The following is a 15,825-nucleotide window of genomic DNA, read 5'->3' as shown; positions in this document are numbered from 1 at the left end:
TACAGATCACACATGGTAAGCCCATTGTTCACATCATACCTAATGATATGATGCTAAAAGCTTTCAGATTTTCACCATTCCCCTAAGATCAAGAATAAGACAAGGATGCCCACTCTCACCACCTCTACTGGTTCTGGAAGTCCTAGCCAGGGGAACTGGCAAGAAAAAGAAAGTAAAGGCATCCAAATTGGAAAGGAAGAAGTAAAGCTGTTTCTGTTTGCAGATGACATGATCTTACACATAGAAACTCTAAAGACTCCAACAAAGAAATGTTAGAACTAAAAACAAATTCAGAAAAGTTCAGGATACAAAATAACACATTAAAATCATCTGTGTTCCTACACACTAACAATGAATTATCAGAAATGAAATTAAGAAAACAATCTCAGAGGGTGTGAAGGAAAGAGAAAAGAGAACCCTCCTACACTGTTGGTGGGAATGTAAATTGGTACAGCCACTATGGAAAACAGCACGGAGGTTTCTTAAAAAACTAGAAACAGAGTTACCATATGATCTAGCAATCTCATTCCTGGCCACATATCTGGAAAAGATGAAAATTCTAATTCAAGAAGATATATGCATCCCAATGTTCACAGTAACACTATTTACAATAGCCAAGACATGGAAGCAACCTAAATGTTCTTCAACAGATGACTGGATAAAGAAGATGTGGTATATAGATATATGGAAAACAGTATAGTGCTTACTCAAAAAATTAAACATAGAAAATTAAACATACGATCCAGCAATCCTACTTCTGGGTATATCTCCAGAGGAAATAAAATCAGTATCTCAAAGAGATGTCTGTACCCCATGATCACTGCAGCACTATTCACAATAGCCATGATATGTAAACAGCCTAAGTGTCCATTGATGGGTGAATAGATATACATATATATACAGATATATATAGATGTATCTCACATATATAATATATATAATGGAATATTATTCAGCCTTCAAAAAGAAGGAAATCTTGTCATTTATGACAACATGGATGAAAATGGAGGACACGATGCTAAGTGAAATAAGCCAGACATAAAAAGACAAATATTGCATGATCTCACTTAAATGTGGAATCTAAAAAAGTTGATCTTATAAAAGCAGATCTTAGCCATTTTCACCAAACACACACAAAAATGGTGACATATTTTTTGGTGAGGTAATGGATATGTTAATCAGTTTGATTATGGTAATCATTTCACAATGTATATGTGTATCAAAATATCACCTTAAATACCTTAAATATATAGAATTTTTATTTGTCAATTACACCTCAATAAAACTGAGACAGAAAGTTCCCTTTTACCTCTAAAAGTAATAACATATATAGAGAGTTGACATAGAGTTTTAGATTCCTATTTTGTTAGTATTTTTTATTGTGGTAAAACACACATAACATAAAATTTACCATTTCAACCATTTTTCAGTGTATAATTCAGTGTACAATTAAGTAAATTCACAGTGTTATACACCATCACCAGACTTTAGATTCTTTAGTAAATGTTTTATGTAGAGTTGTTTTATGTAGTGTATTTGCTGCCATGTTGTGAAGATGTCCCAGTGATTCAGAGTAGCACATAATACACACATAAGATAAATATACGTGCATATAAAAGACCACATTTTGTAAAATTTCCAGCACTACTATTAACTAACAACTAAATATCTTACCTCTTGTGCTTCATGGGCTATTAACTGGTCCATTAGCAGTCTCCGCCTTCTTTTTTCCCTTTGTTCTCGTGCAAAAGCATCTACTTCAAGGCGCTTTTGGATTTTTTTAATGTAGTCGTCATCCGAGTAAGTGTTTAGCAAATCAGTGGTTGTCTGGCCTGCTGTATCTAAAGATCTGGATGCACTAAGGACAATGGTTTTTACTTAGATTTAAACAAATAACTCAGTCACATGCCACTAACTTGTGACTATGAAAGAAGACATCAGGAGACACCTTGAGTGCTCTGTTAATTTATGAATACAATAGTTCATTATTTGTAGGTTTGCTGCTCCCAGCTGAACTCTGAGCTCATAAGAAAAGTATCCTGTTTTACTATTCTCTATACCTATGCCTCATAGTCCTGACATGTAGCTGATGTCTGCTACATTTCAAATGATATGCTAAGAAGCACCTTATGAGTGTAATACAATTTTAAAAAATCACACACTGAAATTCTGGCTATTTTATCAGCAGGGGCTCAGTCTTCAGTTGTATTCTCTCAGAGTCGTTGAGTAGAAATTATGTAGCTACCAGAGACTCAGTAAGATAAAAGTATAACCCTATTTATTTATTAAGATTTAGTACAATTAAGTATTTATGAAAATGGTGTGACATAATTTTTTAGATCATTTATCAAAATTCTTACTATATTTTAACTTTCGTGTGTTGTTTAAACGAGTCTGCCTTGGATTGAGCATGGGTTAATAGCTCTCTCAACACTGTATTTGTGCTGCCAACAATATACTTAAGATGCTGCTTCTCCATTATTTATCAATCAGTCTGTCCGTCCGTCTATATACACATCCATCTGCTGTCATGCCAGTTAAGGTCTGATGAAAGCTACATGACATTTACTTGAATAAATATTCATTTTACAAGATGTGAGTTTCTTGAGGGCAATAATTATGTTTTCTTTATATCTGTTTGCTTGTCAGGGCTCCATAGAATTAATAATTATATGTGTATGAATTATTAGTGATAGGAACTGTGGCCAAATTTGTATATATTAAAAAGGCAGTTGTTAGAAAGAGCTTAAGGTAAACCTATGAATCCCAACGTTAAATTACAGCAGCCAACAGTTTCAGCTAAAGAAATAAATAGCAGACAGCATTTATTATTTGTCTTAAAGAAACATAGTAATAGAACATGTAGGGGAAAACCAGCAGTGGGAACTCTTACATTGCTCTCACTGAGACATCATTTTTCTCTCACAAAAGAAAAAAGATGGACATCCCTGAGAAAGTGTTTCAGGAGCCGGCTGAAAAACTTCAGTAAAGTTTCTGGAAGAGCCCAGAGTGTGCCTGATTCTAAGCTGAGAATTCAGAATGAACTAAATAAGTAGTGATTAATAACAGGGATTAAGAAGGGCCACACTGTACCATGGCTTTTTTCTTTTTTCTTTAAAGCTGTGCTCTAGATTAGTGCTTCCCAACATCTTTTATCTGGGGGTCCATCAGAGGAGGTGCCTTTTGTGCAGTGCCCTGGGAGGGATTTGGAGTCACATACGGGGCTGCTCACAGCCACAGGTGACTGGTCCAGGGACTCCAGCTGCCCCAGGCCCATCCTTCTGCTCTGAGAAGTGAGGATGTCTATAGCTCGTGGGGTCCCCACTGGGGAATCTCTGGCCAGACTAAGTGGAGGCTTCTGTTGAGAAAGGATCTGTGATGAACACTGCTATTTCCCACCCTTTTTCTTCAAAAGAGCTCCAGTTTTATTCAGGAAGACAGGAAGACTGAGGTAAAGACTACAGTTCCCAGCCTCCTACTCAGCTAGGTATGGCCACGTGACTGAATTCTGGCCACTGAGATGTAAGCAGAAATGTTATAGGGCACTTCTGGGAAGGCTCCTAGAAGGAGCTGTTGCAGATTGGACATACCCACTTCTTGTCTATCCTCCTTCCTGATGCTGGAACATGGGCCAAATGGCCAGAGCCCCAGAAGTTGTCTTATATTGCGAGTGTGACTCTGAGGATAAAAACCACACATCAGGACAGCGGAACTAAAGGGAACACTCAGTCCTTGATGACCTCGGAGTGGCAACACACGCCCTGGGCTGCTGATACTCTGATTTCTATTACAGGAGAGAGAAGTAGACTTCTAACTAATTTCACCCAGTCTTGTTTCAGGGTTTCCAGCCTAGGTTCAGGTTGGGTTGGGGAGGCAATGAGGTTCAGGGTGAAGGTCTGCAGCTGTATTGTGTGGGGAGGATCTTTAAAACATTTAGTCACTGACATTGTGAGGATTTTAATCAATCAAAATGGATGCTGGTGCAGGGGCTGGAAGATGCTGCTGTGCTTGGTGTTAATTCTGGCTGCTAAATTGTGTGGAAATCAAGGCGTCCCAGGAAAGGGGCTGGGTGTGGAGCTACAGAGAAAACCATTCACCAAAAGTAATAAGGTATTTCAGTATTTTAAGATGGTCATTCTGGTGGGCATCACCTGTTTATGACTCCAGAGCAGGTGGCTGGTGAGATGAGTGAAGGATGGAAGAAATGGAGTGGTTGGATGGGCTAAGGTCAGGGTGGGCGTGGTGGGGTCAGGCAGCAGCTGCACAGGTAGGCAGGCCTGGATTGTGGTTATTTTAGGAATCAGGGAAGCACTGACAAGTGCGGGCAGGGTCAGAGCAGGGCATCAGGAGTCTCCGTGAAGGGGAGGAGGAAAGGTAATTCAAGCATGTCCTTTATTTTGCTTCATTTTCCTTTCACACCTGACATCCTCACCATTTCTTCTTCAAGCTTCTTATTCCTCTGCATTTGACTCTATTTCCATCCCTCAGAAATATTAATGTGGAACCAAAGTGTACCATTTGGGTCTTTTTTTCTTCTTTAATAGAGATTTATTTCTTATTCTATAAAACGTAAATGAACAGAGTTTAGATAGTTTCCTTTAAAAATTTAGAAAAACTCAAGTTGCTCCTAAATAAGCAGGCTCTGATCAATTATTCTCTGTGAGTCAATGACCCTAAAAGGAAACAACAGGGGAAAAGACCTTCGTATTTAGGAAAAAGGAGCCTGTTAACCAGGCATTTTTTGTAATGAACTGACTTAACTGTCTGTCTTAGTGACATTCACTCAACAAAATCATTCAACAATTTTTTTATTGCTGGCCCCAGTGCTAAATGCTGAGGCTACAACATGAGAGTAACCAGAGGCTAATAAAGGCTTTATTGTGACAAATTTAAATTAATGGTAACTTGAAAAAATTTTAGTGAATGTTTAAAAAATGTGTGAATTTAGAAGTGTTTTTAAATATAGCACAGAAAAATAAATTAACTTCACATCTCACAATAGCCACTTTCCCTCTTGATCTTTATAAAAGTAGGTAATGAACAATTAATCTGAATTTTAACTCATTTATCTTCCTTAAGACACTCTCTTAATGAAGATTCTACAAAGTGAAAACATCTTTGGAACAGCTATTTCAGGTAAACTATTTCTAAATATTCACAATTAAAGGAGAACAGGGAGAACAGAATGCAGGTTTGTGATTATTAAAACAATTTTCATCCCACCTTTCTTTTGCCTGGAGATCCTTTTTTATCAATGCTTCAAAATTCTTAATTTCATTGGCAACATCCTTTAAAGAAAAGTCATTTTCAGTATCTCTAAACAGCAGCGAACATTTTCATTTACAATATCCGTTCAGATTTAAAAAATGATATGCACTAATAATTCAAGCTGATCAGGAGGTAAGATCTGAAAAGCTGCATTCTAGAATCTTCTTCTATACTGTTTTGTTACTGTTAGACTAGGCTAAATGCACCTAAAAGAAGGTGAAAATTGCCTAACCTGAATCATTTATTTCACTGTTCTAGCTCTGACAGTACATGAAAGGGCATTTAATGAGAATAAAAATTATCAAAGAGTCAGGATGTGCATTTTTAATTGCAATTCTCTTAAATGAGAATAAGCACTTTTGGGATATAAATATTTCTTTAAAGATCATCTTGGGTGTTTTAAACATTTCTTGTGCAACCTTAATTTGCTTTCTGAAAATTAATTTTAGCTGATCCTCTGCCTACTGCAAATCCTTATTAATAAACTTTTATCAATTTAGGGAAAAATAATAATTAAGTGCCTTTTATAAAATGGGGTCAGAAAAAAGCCTCTATAGGTAGTATTTTTTAGAATCCAACTATAGGATTTTTTAAATATTAAAAAATGTGAATTAATATAAAATACAATGGATTTAGAAATCAGAGAGACCTGTCAATCTCTGCTTTATCAGCATCGTAAACTTGGGTAAAACATTTCAGTTTTCAGAGATCAGCTTCCTTATCTACAAAATAGGGAAAATAATATCCTACTTTGGGAGTTATTTACAAATTGAAGATAATGTGAAGTGACTAACCCACAGCCTGACATGTAGCAGGTAATTAGTAAATGGTAGCTATTAATCTTTTTTCTTAAGTCAAGGGAGAGAATATCATTAACAATCGTTATAGCAGGATGCAGTGGAGATTGCAGGACTTAGCATCAAAATGTAGCATTGCTCCCCTGTGAAATATAGTCAATTCCTTTTGATTGACAGTTGGTATAGTCTAGCAGAATATCACTAGTGTAGGTATTTTAAATTTAAATATCCCGATAGCAAGCAGACTACTTAAACATTTCTGGGATTCATAGAAAAATAGTGCAGCATGGTTAGGAGGTATAAAGTAAAAGTAGACAGGAGGAATGGCACATCCATGGAATGGGTACCTGGACTGACCCCGGTGGTACCCATGGGCATCATGACCGAATACAACAGCACCCATTCTGGCCCAGTTTGTTAGTGGCCGCAGACTCCACAACACAGGAGTCCACGCAGGTACTGTCCTTTAATAGGAGTTTGCCATCCCTGTCCTAAAGCTACATTCTCTGCTTCTGAACAAATAATAGTATAAAGTGGATTAGATATGCATATAATGGAGGAGTTTTGAATGAGAAGGGACAATGCCAGAGACAATTTGAGAAGAACGTGGGTAGCTTGGGGAAGTCTTTCTATATGTTTTAGGGAAAGATCATCCTTTTATTAAGAGAAACATAACACAGTATTAAAGGGTTATCACTTACCTCTGCCTCTATTTTCTTTTTCATCATTTTTTGGGTGTCAGGTGCTTTCAGAGTACGATTTGATGCAGGCTTAGGAATCTGTATGATAGCTGCTTGGATTTTGGCCATTATTTCATTTTGTCGTCTTCTGCTCAAGCGTTGCTGAATATCCCATATACATTAGTTTAGTTATTCAGTTCATCAGAATAATACTCGATGTTCTACACTCACAGGTACACATGTATACAAATTTCCCACTGAAATTTTCCAAATTCAGCAATTAACCAACGTACTAGGTGTTAACTGTGTAATGTTATGAAGCAAGTGTCAATATAACTTAATTTTAAAGGTATGATATTAAAACACAGTTTTGGAATCCCCAAATTATGCCAACCAAATGTGTGTATTTTCATTCTGGGTGGTGATACTAAAAGAATAATAAAGGCGTTCCCAGTACAAAGAAGAGTATAATTCTTTCCCAGTTCCACCTTCATGACCTGCCCAATAACGGGAAGAAAAAATTCTGTCTCTGAAGATGGTCTGAAGAAAAAATTCAATCTAAGACATGGTCTCTAGGAGGGCTCCCAGGGAACCCAGTAGAAACGACAAGCTTCCCCAAAACCCAGTTACACTTATACAATGAGTTCAGAGGCTACCTCCAATCTTGAACTAACACTAAATTATGTGTTATCATCATTGGATCATCTCTTCTCTATGTAGGCAGTAATTATTTTAAGAAGAATATAAGCAGGAGGGTGTAATTGAAAGAAAAAGTATTATAAAATATAGATTAAATATTTTAAAAATAAGAGGCAACATGTGAAACTAATCATGACTTTACCACTAATGCATAGACTAGAATTAATAAGATCATCAGTTCTATATCCAAAGGTAAGAAAATTCACTTTACCATTAAAAGGTCAGAAATTATAAATAATTTAAAAATTGTCTTAATTTCACTTCCCCAAATATCCATTTTTATTTAACTGCAATGTTTATCTGTTTTTTTCCCCCTAAGAAAACCAGGAAGACACAGGCTCTCCCTTTTCTCCTATTTGCCTATCATTTTTAACATAATTTATTTCAGAATATTTCATGGGCTCATGTTTCCTTTTTTCCCCCAACTTCCTTTGGAGACTTTCTACGTTCGATGTGGCACTTTAAAGTGAGATGGGCTGGGTCCATAAAATTAGAGCCCCAGCTCTTGGCATGGACTGAAACACAACTTTAAGAGTGCCTGTCTCTTTACCCTGCACTGCTGAGGGGAAGCCCAAACCTTTATCCACTCCCAGGCAAGTAATGGGATCCTAAGATCTTCCAGAGTTGGTCTTTCCCCTTTCCCTCCCTCCCAACAAGGAGCTGACTATGTTCAGAATATGCTTATTTCTCATCATTCTAAATATATGAATTTAAAAAGCAATTTACAGTAGAATGAGAAGAACTATCATTCTTTTGCCTGTAGTTTACACATTCCATATATGCAGCCATCTGAAATTCTCTTAAAAGTCTTTAATGATTCCACACCCCATTGTCCTCTCATATCCTTAAAGGCACAGGAGATCACTAAAGATTTCCAAAGGAATCTGGGAAGCAGCGGAGAATTAGTCAAAGCAAGAAGCAAGGGCCAGGAAGATGTTAAGACACGTTTAAGGGGACTGGAAAGGAAAGCAAGCAGAGAATCGTCACACTGCCAGGAAGAGAGAAATGGAGCAGGACAGGAAGACCAAGGAGGGACCAAAGAGGGAAACAAGAGCAACAAGTGTCTACTCTGTCTCCCCCAGTAGTGACAATACTCACAAGCCTTCGCTGGGGTCACTTGTAGCAACCTCCCAACACTAAAGCATCGGACAACTTAAAAATAGATCAAGCTGTCCTGCTACCCCTGGGAATGGCAGTTCCGGTTCTTAGCCACAAGGGGAGGTGACAGTCAGGGAGAGTGGGGATGGAGAAGGGGGAAGAGTGAGGGAGGGAAAGGTGAGAGAGGCAGAGCCAGGAGTCATGCATCAGGAACCAGGAACCAGCATCTCATGCTGGATTCATGCTTATGCAATGTGTACTACAGGCATAACTCACAAACACTAATGAATTTCTGGAAAAATTGTTCTATAAAACCTTTTCGATATTAAAACATCTTTGTTCTTCCTGGAGTTTTTGAAATTTTTCAGGTTTCTTAGAATGCATGCAGACAAAATCTTCATTCATGTGTTTATATTTTTCTTGAAACCTGTGTGTAACCCGCATCAGATTGAAATCAGTTTGACGTGGTATCAGGTTTCTAAGTCTCTAAATGAAGAAAGCATTTCAAAAAGATTCCATTATTAGAGAATTAAAAGGATATTGTCGTTACAAGCATATATAGAATTTGTCTCCAAAATAAAATTTCTATGAATTACTATTGTTGAAATAAATTCAAACCCCATACCAGTTGCTCTTATCCCTAATTGATGTAAGGACAATAAAAATGCATGATTGAAATTCCTTCTTACAAAATAGTCTCCTATATACTTTTATAATTAAACTCTTTGTCCTGAGTTTCATTTTCAATGAATGCTACTTAAATTCTTAGAAATACATTTTCATAAAAATAATTTATAAAACCAATTTCAACACATAAGAGATAATATAAGAAGTTGGATTCTTCCTATTACTTAAGCCACTTCCTAGTAATAAATGAAGAAAAAATGAGCCACTGGAAATAAGGGTGCAACAGTCCAAGAAAATGAACTCTCAGTGATGACTATAAAGTTGGACTCAGAGCAACATGGCTAACATAATTTAACTAAAACTTTAGTATCCAACAGTAACCTACTTCAAAGCTGATGACTCACTAAATTTTTTTATGGTATCATTGCTCAAACCATTCTTGGTCCTCCTTTTCTAAAACGGCCTCAGTAGATAACGGCACTTACTCAGAAGAACATTTAAGGACCTCTGACTGACTTTAAGCACTTATACATCCACCTGCTCTTTCCACAGTTAAAAATAGCCTGGCCTCCAGCTTCACGGTGGCAAGGAAAAGTCAGGTACTTCAACATCCTACCTCTCCACTTTGACACATACCTATACCTTCAACTTAATTTGTATTTCCCCCTAACCCAGGAAATACTCACTGAGTTATCAAAGAGTCTACTGTTAAGTGTATAAAGTCAGGCTGCCTAGGTTTGAGTTTTAGCTTTACTACCTACTAGCTTCATGAAGTTGGGAAAGTTGTTTTTTATGTTCTCTGTACCTTAGTTTTGTTATCTGTAAAATGGGAATAATAAAAGTATCTATCTCATAAGACTGTTGTGAAGGTCAAATGAGAAAATACACATAAAGCACCTAGAACAGGGCCTGGCACCTCACTGTGTATGGTCAATCAATTTTTGTCATTATTAATTTTACTATGTAATAGACACCTGCATCTTCCCCCATCCGTATCAAAGAAAAAAGCTTCTCTATTTCTTTTGTAAGATATCTCCTTCTTCATCGGAACCACTGGTTCATGCCTCCACTTCTCTTCCCCAGGGGGTCTCCTTCCACTTGGGCCCTCACACCAGTCATCTCCTGCACTGATTCTTTTCCTCAACTGAAAAGTTGTCACAGTCTGTATGTCCAGAAAATGAACAAATAATCTCACACTCCCATCGAGCTTCTCTCCTGCAGATACTGTTACTGTCTCTCCCCCTTTACCTCCACATTGCACAAAAGAAGTCTATGCTCCATTTTCCTCATCTCCTTTGCAATCCCACCACTCTCCTGAAACATTTTTCTCTCCCCAAAATGTAAGCCCTAAGAGAAGTGGGGTTTTTCCTGTGTTGTTTATTATGCAAGTACCTGACATACAGTAGGAACCTAATAAGTCTTTGTTCAGTGAATGAGTGATTGACTCTGGAAGATCACCGTGGCCAACATTAAACCCAGCGGCTTCCTATTTGGCCTCATCTCCATGGCTCTTGTAGCACCTGTTACTGTTGACTGTTTTATACTTTACAAAGAATTTTCTTATATATTGTCTTCTTGAAGATACCAAAAAACCTAGTTCTTAGGCAGGTAGAGATAATTATCCTTGTTTTTACAGTAGGGAAAATTAAGACTGAGACTGTTCCAGGGACTGGCCCAAAGTTAAACAGCTTGCAAGTGAAGGAAGCAGGACACAATACTAAGTTATCTGGCTTTCATCCTACTCTAATTCTAGCTCTCCGTGGGGGCTGAGTTCATTCTACTACCAGGATCATAAGGATGTCCATTAAAAATAGGCAAATCTGAAAGCAGGAGTAGCCCTCATATCTACTGTCACTGCTACTTCATAAATTAAATTTAGAAATTTAATTATTTCCATTTCTGTTTCGTGCTTACTTAGATAATGGGGAGTATTGCTTATATCATCAGTGCAGCGCTCCCCATTATCCCACAGGCCTGGAAAAGTTAATGCCCTTCACTTATCACAAGGAACTACAGAGATCTGCCAACTAAAAAGTTGTGTGAAATAACCAAAAGATATTTAATGAGTATTTGCAATGTTCAAGGCTTTGTACTGGGCATACTTCTTGAACTTGAGGAACTAAAAATCTTGTGAGGCTATATGACAGATAAGTAATGAAAGTTAGCCAACAACATCAGCAGAAGGAGGTTAACACCAGAGAGTGAGAATTACCTGTGCCCTAGGAGGTCCACAGGGAGAGTCCACATGTACTGGGTAGGTTACACAGAGCAGATGTAGGAAAGTTTGGAGGAAGAAGAGAGATGAGAAGGGTGAGCTTGGGTGGGAGAGAGGAAAGAGAGGAAATATACAAAGTCCTACTAGAGGGCAGGCTGCAAATTAATGTAGAGGAAAGATTTTATACTGAAGGGTATGAAGAGTTAAAGTTAAAAAGACAGGATGAAACTGTTCAATGAAAGAACTTCAATATCAGTCTCATTTGGGGACAGGATATATATAAAACAGCAGGTTTCGGAGCAGAAGAACCCAAACTAAATGGAATTTAGGGAAGATTCATCTAGCAGTTAATTAAGCCCTGGTAGCAAGTCCGAAGATTGGGAGACGTGTGAGGAGGTTGCTGCAGGAATTCAGAAGGAGATCCGAACAGATATGATGGGGGTAGAAATGGAAAGAGAGGAGCAGGAATAAAAAGAACTAGGAATTAGGAATAACCAGAATTTGGTAAGTTATTGGCAATTGATGGATAGGAATGGAAGGAGGCATCAAAAAGGATAAATGAATAGAAAATATTAACATAAAATAAGACCCAAATATGGCCAACAGCATCCATTGGGGCATATGTACTCAACGGGGCTTCTTTGAGAATGCAGCATCACGGTCCTTCCCCTTCACCAAATCTTATACTATTATATGCCGATTATATTTCTTTATGCACTTACATCTCGGAAAACCTCACTTTTCATGCTTTGAAGTTTTGTGTTTCTCAGGGGTTGCATGATTTGCATTTCCACTCCAGTCAGACCACTTTTCTTCTTTCTCTGAAGAGCAATGTACAATTGATATAAAAGTTTCGTGGCCGCCCCTGGCTTTTCTGTGATGATATTGTGGGCCACATTCTGATCAAACTGCACACCCAGAAGGTGAAGTGTTGGCTCCAAGCGAGAAAAGTTATTAAGCTTGGCAGTTGAAATCCTAGGCATTAAAATATTTTACATAATTAGACACTGAATTAAAGCAGACGACAAATATCATAGGTATTACCATGATCCAATAATATGAATTACCTCATGTTCTTTTAAACACATCATTCCTCCCTAAAACCACTCAATCATGTAAATACATTGAGATTTTATCTGTTATCCTGAACTCCATGCATTTATTTCTCCTGAATGGCTAAACTAAAACCCATTAATTTTATATACTTTCCTACTTAAATAGATGCTAGCATTTCTAGAAGAAGTCAATATCAAATAAAGGATGACTAAATACCTTCTTCTAAATGGAAAAACTTAATCATGGCTTTGAGAATTATTTTATTTGAAAGGCAAAACTGCAATTTAAATTCCATTTCTTGAAATGATACTACTAAAACCTGAAAATAACCCTTTTTTCAGTTGCAGTGACAAATTTAACAGTAATCCTCTCAGGCATCGTAGAAATATCTAATTGAATTATATTAGCTACACAACTAAATTAGTAATGTAACCTTCCCTGTACAATTTATATTACTTCTTAAGAGTCAGTAAAGACTTTCTAAATTGTATGTATTATCGAATTACCTATTATTGAATTAAGCTCACATTTTAGAACAAGCTCATTAATTCATTTATTAATTTATTCTCTGAACTAACAAATATTGATTAAATACCCATTATATACCAACAACTTATTTATTAAATTTAATACATTTTTATAAGTTTATTAAAGCCTTACAAAGATGAATGAGGCCCTAGAGGAGTAATAGTGGGAAAACTAGATGAGTAACAAGTAGAGATAAATTGACATGACTGCTGTAATAGAGGCCTCCAATGACTTAGGACTATTAATGAGCCTATGAATCCAGTGACAGAAAGACAGCAAAAGATGTTAGATGCATTTTCAACTTCTGTGCCTCTCTATGATCAAACTGGAAGCAAACACCAATTTTAACCACTGGCCTATTTTCTCCTTCTTCCAAACATTCAGTGGCATTCTTTAATGGGAAAAATACACTGAATACTGAATATACTTGGCTATACATCAAAGTCCCTTCCCCCCCTGAGAACAGAGGGATACCTTAGACCAGAGGGAGTTGCCGGACATTAGGCAGAATTAGGGTTACTCACTCAATAACTTCATTTTGGACTATAAAATTATATGGGGGAAGATACAGTGACCTTTAATGACCTCAAATAAATTTTTAGAAGCTGATATGGATCACTTAGCATTTAAACTTTATATAGTGGCTCTAAACTTTTTTTTTTTTATCAGATACCATTCATTGGAAATCTGATGAGACCTACAGAGACTTTTCCAAGGGAAAGAAAACACATATTCATGCATATACACAAAATGTGTATACTGTGTGTTTGTGAACTTCCTTAAATCTAGCCTAAAAGTGACCATTATGCTCATAACATAAAATTAAAAACCCATGCTCTAAAAGGAGGTGGAGCTGGGTAAATATAAAAATGATTTCTAAATATAAATAAGGAGACATTATCGTGGGAAGACCAACATCAACAAACGTAGTGACACAAGATGCTGAATTCCTTTCCAGTTGTGCGGTGTAACTAACCGTCCTGTTTCCTCTATTTGGTAAAGCATAGTTAGCAGGGCTTACCACATCAATCAAACTTTGAATAAAATATTTTAAATTGATAAGAGAGAAACAGATCTTAGAGGGGGTGAGAAGAGATAAGGAATTCTACAAGGCAATCTTATCAGTAGTAAGAGTAAAATATTTTTTTTAGATCTTCTCGTGTACTGTCCAGTTTTGCAATTTGTCCCCCAACAAATGACCTTACAGTTTGAGAAACAAATACTGGCCTAAAATGATTAGGGTACAGCAGACCATGTTTCGAAGAGTATGATTGTGAAAGAGGATGGTCTGATCAATGACTTATGTTCACATCCATTGGACAGGCACCTGACACCCACCTTTTGATCTTCTATCACAGTTATCCTTTCATGTTCCTCCTATCCTAGCAGCCCTTTATGCCTTGTCCACTACACATATTTGGAAAGATAATAGCCTGAGAGCCACTGGTCAGGGTTTTTGTCTGGGTCATGACCTTGGGATACAGAGGTTGGAAGCACCATAATTCAGAAGGAAGAATTCAAAAGCAAACACTATTCATTTCTAAATTGTATCAAAACATAGCCCTGCATCGAATAAAAGTGAAGGACACTTCCCCTCCTCTTACTTGCATAACACGACCCCTAGAATGCAGAGTGTGCCTGCCAATACGATGGTTCAGTTACACAGGAGGCTTTACAATGGCTCTGATGGTCCGGTCAAAGTATCCAGGTGTAACAGTACTTCTCTCTGGAAGTTTTTCATAAATATTCTAAGTTTCCAATTAAAATCAGGGAATTTTTACTCCCATAGAATATCACTGCTGTGTAAGTTGGTGGAAGTCCACTCTTACTACAGTGGATACTCAATCATTATAACATGACAATCAACAGTTGTTTTTGAACAGAGAGAAACCACTGAGACATCTCTGCTCTGGAGATGGCGCATATGATGTAAATGATGACCCCTGAGGGAATAAGGGACGTAACCTGGGAAAAGTCGTCTCCCTCTCTACTTGCAGTCCTCATTTGCCAAGGGATTACCTACCTATCTCCTCTCCTCCTTGCCACCTGGTCAGGGGATACATCTTACAAGGTTAATTAGAAGCTGCCCTCCCAAGGGATATCCATTACTTTTTTTTCTTTTAACTAATCTGCTCATTTTTCACCCTTTGAGATGGACTAAAGATAGTCCTAAAACAGAATTCTTTCAGAGTTAGATAACTTATTCTTAGTATTAAGTAATTCCCAAGGCAAATAACTTCAAATTATTAAGCTACACAGATTTAGTTTTACTGTTTACATTTTAGACTAAAGGAACTAAAAATACCACAAAAAAATCCCCAAATCATGAGCTCTGGCACTGGAGAGCTGTCTGAAAAATGGGCTTTGACAAAGAAGGATCCTTCTCCCCACTGAATACACTATTACGAAGGTCATATCCATGGATTGACTGATTATTGCTTTCTTTAAAACACCACACACCCTGGAAAAAAGTAGGTTGTTTCAGGAACTAAAGATGGTTAGTATTTCATTGTCAGGACAAGAAGATCCCACTTTCTGCCTAAAGAAATGGGCTGACTCAGTAGAATAGAAAGTTAGTCTTTGGCAGTGAATGAAAGGCAGGGCTGCTATACCCGATGATGCTCAGGACTCACACCTGGAAAGGTGGGGCAAGGGTGTGAAGTCTACCCTGTGCTCAGCTTGTGAAGCCCTGCACCTGGCATGAGGCTGCTTCATCCAAAAAGGGGCTTCTTTTTCTTTGCACAAAGGCCTCTCCATTCACGAAGATCTGTGTCACTAAGATCTCTTCCCATTGCACACAAAGCCTTCTATAGCCCTGCTAACGGGAGCCAAAGTACACCTGAAATATTACATGCAT

General features: G+C 37.4%; 1 protein-coding gene across 2 annotated transcripts in view; it reads right to left on the bottom strand.

Annotated features, from left to right (window-relative positions):
• The window catches only part of LOC135318411 (sperm flagellar protein 2-like), a 45,632-nt gene that overhangs the window by 15,101 nt on the left and 14,706 nt on the right, over nucleotides 1–15,825 (bottom strand). Inside the window, exons 3-7 of one of the 2 annotated variants that reach the window (XM_064480010.1) lie at nucleotides 12,107–12,359; nucleotides 8,858–9,028; nucleotides 6,767–6,907; nucleotides 5,224–5,288; nucleotides 1,675–1,858 (exon numbers count right to left, since the gene is read on the bottom strand). In XM_064480010.1, coding sequence (XP_064336080.1) covers nucleotides 1,675–1,858; nucleotides 5,224–5,288; nucleotides 6,767–6,907; nucleotides 8,858–9,028; nucleotides 12,107–12,359 — 814 coding nt within the window. The remainder of the gene's footprint in view (nucleotides 1–1,674; nucleotides 1,859–5,223; nucleotides 5,289–6,766; nucleotides 6,908–8,857; nucleotides 9,029–12,106; nucleotides 12,360–15,825) is intronic. The other variant, XM_031443907.2, reaches the window with a different exon arrangement.

Source organism: Camelus dromedarius, chromosome 3, assembly GCF_036321535.1.
Source record: "Camelus dromedarius isolate mCamDro1 chromosome 3, mCamDro1.pat, whole genome shotgun sequence".
Classification (NCBI taxonomy): Eukaryota; Metazoa; Chordata; class Mammalia; order Artiodactyla; family Camelidae; genus Camelus; species Camelus dromedarius.
The sequence above is the reverse complement of the archived record's forward strand: the minus strand, read 5'-3'. Positions and strand labels throughout refer to the sequence as shown.